General features: G+C 40.6%; 1 protein-coding gene across 1 annotated transcript; it reads right to left on the reverse strand.

Moving 5' to 3' along the window:
• Window positions 1-3,944: 3,944 nt before the first annotated feature.
• Window positions 3,945-9,200, reverse strand: LOC102985837 (V-type proton ATPase 21 kDa proteolipid subunit c''-like). Its single transcript, XM_055084931.1, has one exon. It carries the CDS (start codon window positions 8,803-8,805, stop codon window positions 8,191-8,193), a length of 615 nt encoding a protein of 204 aa, XP_054940906.1. The 5' UTR covers window positions 8,806-9,200; the 3' UTR covers window positions 3,945-8,190.

The following is a 9,200-nucleotide window of genomic DNA, read 5'->3' on the forward strand; positions in this document are numbered from 1 at the left end:
TTTGCAGGGTTTTATAAATAAAACCCTATACAAATTCACAATACATTTTATTAAAAAAAAATTTTTCTCTTTCTATTGAACAGGCCTCAAAACAATCACCAATCCTATGGCAGTGAGCATCCTAGCCCGTGGATAGTAGTCTTGAAATACTACTTCCCACTAAAGGAAACAAAGATTCTTGACAAAAAAAAAAGGCTAATTCCAGATGTGAGACAAGAAATGTACAAAGGAGGCTGTTAGAGATAAGATGGCAGAGTAGAAGGACTTGAGCTCACCTCCTCTCATGAAAAACACCAAAATTACAACTAACTGCTGAACAACCATCAACAAAAAAGACTCGAACCTACCAAAAATGATAGTCTACATCCAAAGAAGCCACAATGAGATGGTAGGAGGGGCGCTTTCATGATATAATCAAATCCCATACCTGCCAGTGGGCGACCCACAACCTGGAAAATAATTATATGGCAGACAGAGGTTCTCCCACAAGAGGGCAAGTTCTGAGCCCCACGTCAGGCTTCTCAGCCTGGGGGTCTTGCATCAGGAGGAAGAGCCCCCAGAGCATCTGGCTTTGAAGGCCAGCAAGGCTTGAGTGCCTGAGCTCCACAGGACTGGGGGAAACAGAGACTCCACTCTTAGAGGACACACACAAGGTTTCACATGTACTGGGAGCTTGGGCCAGACCTACCTGTGGGTCTTGGAGGGTCTCCTGGGGGAGGCAGAGGTCAGCTGTGGCACACGGTGGGGGCAAGGACACTGGTGGTGGAGGCCCCAGTGAATATTCATTGGCATGAGCTCTGCTGGAGGTCACCAGTTTGGTAATGAGACCTGGCCCCATCCAACAGCCTGCAGTCTCCAGTGCTGGGACACCTCAGGCCAAACAACAAACTGGGTGGGAACACAGCCCCACCCATCAGCAGACAGGCTGCCTAAAGTATTCCTGATCCCACAGCTGCCTCTACATGTATCCCTTGACATGGCCCTACCCACAAGAGGGACAGAACACTCAGCTCCACGCACCAGTGGGCAGGGAGTCCCTCCCACTGGCCCCTCCCACCAGGACGCTTGCACAGGCCCTGGACCAACCTCACCCACCAGGGGGCAGACACCAGATGCTAGAAGGGCTACAGTCCTGCAGTCTGAGGAACAGAGGCCACAAACACAGAAAGTTAGACAAGAAGAGTTGGCAGAGAAATATGTTGCAGACAAAGGAACAAGATAAAACTCCAAAAGACCAACTAAATGAAGTGGAGATAGGCAATCTTCCTGAAAAAGAATTCAGAGTAATGATAGTAAAGATGACCAAGGATCTCAGAAAAAGAATGGAGGCACAGACCAAGAAGATACATGAAATGTTTTACAAAGAACTAGAAGATTTAAATAACAAAAAGATGAACAATACAATAACCGAAATGAAAAATGCACAAGGAGTTAATAGCAGAATAAATGAGGCAGAAGAACGAATAAGTGAGCTGGAAGACAGATTGGTGGAAATCACTCTGTGGAACACAAGAAAAAAGAATGAAAAGAAATGAGGACAGTCTCAGAGATCTCTGGGACAACATCAAATGCACCAACGTTTGCATTGTAGGGGTCCCAGAAGGAGAAGAGAGAGAAAACAGGCCTGAGAAAATATTCGAAGAGATAGTAGCTGAAAACTTTCCTAACATGGGAAAAGAAACACTCAAGTCCAGGAAGTGCAGAGAGCCCCACACAGGATAAAACCAAGGAGGAACACATCAAGACACATATTAATCAAATTCACAAAAATTAAAAACAAAGAGAAAATATTAAAAGGAACAAGAGAAAAGCAGCAAATAACATATAAGGGAATCCCCAAGAGGTTATCAGCTGATTTCTCAGCAGAAACTCTGCAGGTCAGAAGGTAGTGGCATGACATATTTAAAGAGAAGAAAGAGAAAAACCTATAACCAAGAATATTCTACCCAGCAAGGCTCTTGTTCAGAGTTGTTGGACAAGTCAAAAGCTTTACAGGCAACCAAAAACTAGGAGAATTCAGCATGACCAGGCCAGCTTTGCAACAAATGCTAAAGGAACTTCTCTAGATGGAAAAGAAAGGCCACAGCTAGAAACAAGAAAATTATGAGTGGGAAAGCTCACCAGTAAAGGCAAACATACAGCAAGGTAGGAAATCATCCACACACAAATATGATATCAAAACCAGCAACTGTGAGAAAAGGAGAGTACAAATGCAGGATATTGGAGATGCATTTGAAATGAAGAGACTAGCAACTTAACATAATCTTATATATATATAGACTGCTATATCAAAGCCTCATGGTAACCACAAACCAAAAATCTACAATACATACACACACACACACAAAAGAAAAAGCAATCCAAACACAACACTAAAGATAGCCATCAAATCACAAGAGAAGAGAACAAAAGAGGAAGGGAAGAAAAAAGACCTACAAAAACAAATCCATAACAATTAACAAAATGGCAATGGGAACATAATATCAATAATTACCTTAAATGTAACAGATTAAATACTCGAATCAAGTCATAGACTGGATGAATGGATACAAAAAAAGAGGACCTGTATACTTGCTGTCTACAAGAGACCCATTTCAGATGTTGGGACAAACACAGTCAAGGTGAGGGGATGGAAAAAGGTATTCCATGCAAATGGAAATCAAAAGAAAGCTGGAGTAGTAATACCCATATCAGACAAAATAGACTTTAAAATAAAGATTATTACAAGAGACAAAGAAGGACACTCCATAATGATCAAGGGATCAATCCAAGAAGAAGATATAACAATTGTAAACATATATGCACCCAATGGACTTCCCTGGTGGCGCAGTGGTTGAGAGTCCGCCTGCCAATGCAGGGGACACAGGTTCGAGACCTGGTCTGGGAAGATTCCACATGCTGCGGAGCAACTAAGCCCGTGCACCAGAACTACTGAGCCCATGTGCCACAACTACTGAAGCCCACGCGCCTAAAGCCCGTGCTCTGCAACAAGAAGCCACTGCAATGAGAAGCCCGCACACTGCAACGAAGAGTAGCCCCCGCTCGCCGCAACTAGAGAAAAGCCTGGGTGCAGCAATGAAGACCCAATGCAGCCAAAAATAAATTAACTAATTAAAAAATATATATACATATATATATATATGCACCCAACATAGGAGAACATCAAGATATAAGGCAAATGCTAACAGCCATAAAAGGAAAAAATCAACAGTAACACAATAACAGTGGGGGACTTTAACACCCCACTTTCATCAATGGACAGATCATCCAGACAGAAAATCACTAAGGAAACACAGGCCTTAAATGACACATTAGACCAGATGGACTTAATTGATAATTATAGAACATTCCATCCCAAAGCAGCAGAATACACATTTTTCTCAAGTGCACATGGAACATTCTCCAGGACAGATCACATGCTGCACCACAAAGCAAGACTCGGTAAATTTACAAAAATTGAAATCATATCAAGCACCTTTTCCTACCACTATGCACTATGAGATTAGAAATCAATTACAAGAATAAAACTGTAAAAAACGCAAACACATGGAGGCTAAACAATATGTTACTAATCAACCAATGGATCACAGAAGAAATAAAAGAGGTAATCAGAAAACACCTAGAGACAAATGAAAATGAAAACACAGTGAACCAACACCTATGGGATGCAGCAAGGGCAGTCCTCAGAGGGAATTTTATAGCAATACAATCTTACCTCAGGAAACAAGAAACATCTCAAATTAACAACCTAAAATCACACCTAAAGCAACTAGAGAAAGAACAAACAAAACCAAAAGTTAGTAGAAAGAAATCATAAAGATCAGAGCAGAAATAAATGAAATAGAGACAAAGAAAAATATAGAAAACATCAATAAACGAAAAGCTGGTTCTTTGAAAAGATAAACAAAATTGATAAACCTTTAGACAGAGGCATCAAGAAAAAAGGGAGAGATCTGAAATCAATAAAATTAAAAATAAAGAAGATACAATTGACACCACAGATATACAAAGGATCATAAGAAACTACTTACTACAAGCAACAATATGCCAGTGAAATGGACAACCTAGAGGAAATAGACAAATTCTTAGAAATGTATAACCTTCCAAACCTGAACCAGGAAGAAATAGAAAATATGAATAGACTAATCACAAGTACTGAAATTGAAACTGATTTAAAAACCTACAACAAACAAAAGTCCAAGACCAGATGGCTTCACAGACGAATTCTATCAAACATTTAGAGAAGAGTTAACACCTATCCTTCTGAAACTATTCTAAAAAACTGCAGAGGAAGGAACACTCCCAAACTCATTCTATGAGGCCACCATCACCCTGATTACAAAATGAGACAAAGATACCACCAAAAAAGAAAATTATATGCCAATGAACATAGATACAAAAATCCTCAACAAAATACTAGCAAACAGAATCCAACAACACATTAAAAGGATCATACAGCATGATCAAGTGGGATTTATCCCAGGGATGCAAAGGCTTTTTAATATCTGCATATCATTCAGTGTGATACAAATTTGTTTTTTTTTTTTCAAAAAAAGTCTTTTAATTGTTCAAAATAGCACAAAATGACATCACACTATGGTAATATTGAGTCACGGGTTACTCTACAATAGATGAACGGGCTTACTGTTTCCAGAAATGAGAGATCAAAGGGTGCTCGGGAATAGGGATGGGGCAAAATAATGGGACCAGGCAGTGGGCTCCAAGGTGACTAAACGTGACGTCTTTCACACATTAACAAATTGAAGAATAAAAAACATATGATCATCTCAATAGATGCAGAACAAGCTTTTGATAAAATTCAACACCAATTTATAAAAACTCTCCAGAAAGTGGGCATAGAGGGAACCTACCTCAACATAATAAAGGTCATATATGACAAGCCCACAGCTAACATCATACTCCCAATGGTGAAAAGTTGAAAGCATTTCCTCTAAATCAGGAGCAAGACCAGGATGTCCATTCTTGCCACTCTTATTCAACATAGTTCTGGAAGTCCTAGCCATGGCAATCGGAGAAGAAAAAGAAAGAAAAGGAATACAAATTGGAAAAGAATTAGTAAAACTGTCACTGTTTGCAGATGACAAGATACGATACACAGAAAATCCTAAAGATGCTACCAGAAAACTACTAGAGCTCATCAATGAATTTGGTAAAGTTGCAGGATACAAAATTAATACACAGAAATCTCTTGCATTTCTTTTTTTTTTTTTTTAACATTTATTTATTTGGCTGCACCAGGTCTTAGTTGTAGGACACGGGATCTTCATTGCAGCGTGTGGGCTCTTTTAGTTGCGGCATGTGGGCTCTTTTAGTTGCAGCATGCAGGATCTAGTTCCCTGACCAGGGATGGAACCCAGGCCCCCTGCATTGGGAGCACAGTCTTAACTGCTGGACCACCAGGGAAGTCCCTCTTGCATTTCTCTACACTAACAATGAAAGATAAGAAAAAGAAATTAAGGAAACAATCCCATTTACCATCACAAAGAATAAAATACTTAGGAATAAAACTACCTAAGGAGGCAAAAAACCTGTACTCGAAAACAATGAGATGCTGATAAAAGCAACTGAAGATGACACAAACAGATGGAAAGATATACCATGTTCTTGGATTGGAAGAATCAATACTGTCAAAATGACTATACTACCCAAGGTAATCTAGATTCAATACAATCCTTATCAAATACCAATGGCATTTTTCACTAGAACAAAAAATTTTTAATTTGTATGGAATCACAAAAGACCCTGAATAGCCAAAGCAATCCTAAGAAAGAAAAACAGAACTGGAGGTATCAGGTTCCCTGGCTTCAGACTATACTACAAAGCTACAGTAATAAAAACAGTATGGTACTGTCACAAAAAGAGAAATATAGTTCAATGGGATAGGACAGAAAGCCCAGAAATAAACTCATGTACCTACGGTCAATCTATGACAAAGGAGGCAAGAATATACAACGGAGAAAAGACAATCACTTCAATAAGTGGTGCTGGGAAAACTGAAGAGCTACATGTAAAAGAATGAAATTAGAACATTCTCTAACACCACACACAAAAATAAACTCAAAATGGATTAAAGACTTAAATGTAAGACGGAATACTATTTAAAGCTCTTAGAGGAAAACAAGGGCACTCTTTGACATAAATTGCAGCAATATCTTTTTGGATCCACTTCCTAGAATAATGAAAATAAAAACAAAAATGAACAAATGGGACCTAATTAAACTTAAAAGCTTCTGCACAGCAAAGGAAACTATAAATAAAATGAAAAGACAATCCTCAGAATGGGAGAGAACATTTGCAAACAATGCAACCAACAAGGGATTAATCTCCAAAATATACAAACAGCTCAATATCAAAAAAAAACCCAATCAAAAAAATGGACAGAAGATCTAAATAGACATTTCTCCAAAGAAGACATACAGATGGCCAAAATCACGGCAAGATGCTCAACATCCCTAATTATTAGAGAAATGCAAATCAAAACTACAGTGAGGTATCACGTCACACCGTTCAGAATGGCCATCATCAAAAAGTCTACAAGCAATAAATGCTGGAGAGGGTGTAGAGAAAAGGGAACCCTCCTACACTGTTGGTGGGAATGTAAGTTGGTACAACCACTATGGAGAACAGCATAGGGGTTCCTTAAAAGACTAAAAATAGAACTAGCATATGATCCAGCAATCCCTTTCCTGGGCACATATCTGGAGTAAACCATAATTACAAAAGATACATGCACCCCAATGTTTCACTGCAGCACTATTAACAATAGCCACAGGAATGGATAAACAAGATGTGATACACACACACACACACACACACACACACACACTGGAGTATTACTCAGCCATAAAAAAGAAATAATGCCATTTGCAGCAACCTAGAGATTATCATACTAAGTGAAGTCGGTCAGACAGAGAAAGACAAATATCATATGATATCACTTATATGTGGAATCTAAACAAATGATACAAAGGAACTTATTTACAAAACAAAAACAGACCTACAGACTTCAAAAACAAACTTATGGTTACCAAAGGGGAAAGGTGGGAGGGGAGAGGGATAAATTAGGAGTTTGGGATTAACATATACACTCTACTATAAATAAAATAGATAAATCAACAAGGACCTGCTGTATAGCACAGGGAACTTTACTCAGTATTCTGTAATAACCTATATGGGAAAAGAATCTGAAAAAGAATGGAAATATGTATATGTATAACTGAATCACTTTTCTGTACACCTGAAACTAACACAACATTGTAAATCAACTATACTCCAATATAAAATAAAAATTAAATTAAAAAAAGAATAACTTCAATTGCAAAAAAAAAAGAAGAAATGTACAAAGGAACCTAGAATATCTTATTATACCAGAGATAAAGAAAGCTATAAAAGACTATTAGAGTCACGTTAAATGACTCTGGAGCCCACTAGTCAACAAGAACCACAGACCAGGCCTGGATACTGCTCCACGGTATGGGAGACACCTGGATTTCTTGACTGCTGGATCCACAAGGACAGCAGGGACTGTAACCACCGTTCAAACCTCCTCGTCAATTGCATAGTGTGGGCAAACCTCTGGTCCCAGGAATATGGCCTTGTGGTTCACAAGGGCCTGACACCCAAGGGCAAGTGTGCAAGAGCTAACTGCAAACGTGTGTTCCACTGTGACTCAGCATCGAGGCTCCCTGGAATCAGTTCTCAGGTCTGGCTGTGTAGAGATAGATGAGGCCACAACAAATTAAAAATGAACCAAAAAACCACTGAGCAGAAAGAGGACAGTATGAGCAACAGTAAGAATAAAAATTCCAACAAGAGGAAGATATATTAGGCTAATGATTTGTTGAAAATTAAAGCTTCTGAATTGTAACACATTTCCCTTTCACTTTTTTCGACCCAGACAAATACCACGTTTATTTCACAAACACTGGGAAGATGGGCTGGAGGTAGAGGTGGGACACGGGTGCAAAGCTGCACAGTCATCAGCAGCCCACTCGCCACACTGAGGGTCCAGCCAGGCAGTGCCTCCAAGTCCACAGGCAGCAGAAGTGAATGCGGGGAGGGCCCTGAACACCAAATCCCCTGAAAGCCTAAGGGGCACAGCTCCAGCTGTCCTGGGAAAACCACAAATAAATAAGAGTGGGGGGGTGGCTCCACCCACACACAGATCATCTAATCACCCATCTTCACTCTGGAGGTCTGAAGGATTGCAATGATGACCCCAAAGAGGCCAATGGCGCTGCCAAAGATCTCCACAATGAGAATCTTTACAAAGAGGCTGGGGTTCTGCACATCAGCCAAGGTGGCTCCACTGCCCACGATGCCCACACAGACTCCACAGAAGAGGTCAGACAGGCCCACTGTGAGGCCAGCCCCAAACATGGAGTAGCCTGCATGGTAGTTTTGATGGCCAATGGCCTTGGGGTCAGTAGCACTGCAAGGCTCAGCCATGTTGCTAATGACAATCGCCATGATGCCGTAGATGGCCACAGCCTCACAGAAGATGATGCTGATCAGGTTCTTGGTCTTAATCCTGGGGGCCTTCACCCCTTCCCCAGCGATGGAAGAGCCAGTGACATAGATGCCCCATGCTGCCCCAACCACAGACAGGGAGATAGCTAGGCCAATGCCCAGGTTTGACCACATGATGGGGGAAGTCTCTGTCAGGAACCATGCCACATCAAAGCGGGAGCCCAAGTCAAAACTGGTGTAGCAGATTCCCATGATGAGCAGGCAGGACCTGAAGGCCACGAAGACCCCGGAGTAGAGCAGCACTAGCCCCGTCATGGCGGCAACGACGCCACGGGGGAGTGGGAGCTCAAACCGCGTCCCTGCATCCGCTGTCCACCCTGCAGCCTGTGGGCCCACCCCGCAGAGTCATCTCCCCTTTCATTTTTATTGTGATTCCTTTTCCCTGTTATTTTTCATTGTACCAGTAACATTATTTTTAGAGGAAAAACACTGAAATACAAACATTAATATATGTATTTGAAAGTAGATATTTTCCCAATACTAAGCACATGTTGTATCATATATTTTCCATGTTGAAAATATTCTTCTCTCTGTGGGAGAGTGCCAGCTGTTTAGTGGTATGCAAAGGAACTTATTTTACCCTTAATCCACTGAACCTCCTAGGGGATACCACTGTAAAATATGTCAATGTTTTTTTTTTCCTGGAAATG

This window comes from Physeter macrocephalus, chromosome 5 (assembly GCF_002837175.3).
Source record: "Physeter macrocephalus isolate SW-GA chromosome 5, ASM283717v5, whole genome shotgun sequence".
NCBI lineage: Eukaryota > Metazoa > Chordata > Mammalia > Artiodactyla > Physeteridae > Physeter > Physeter macrocephalus.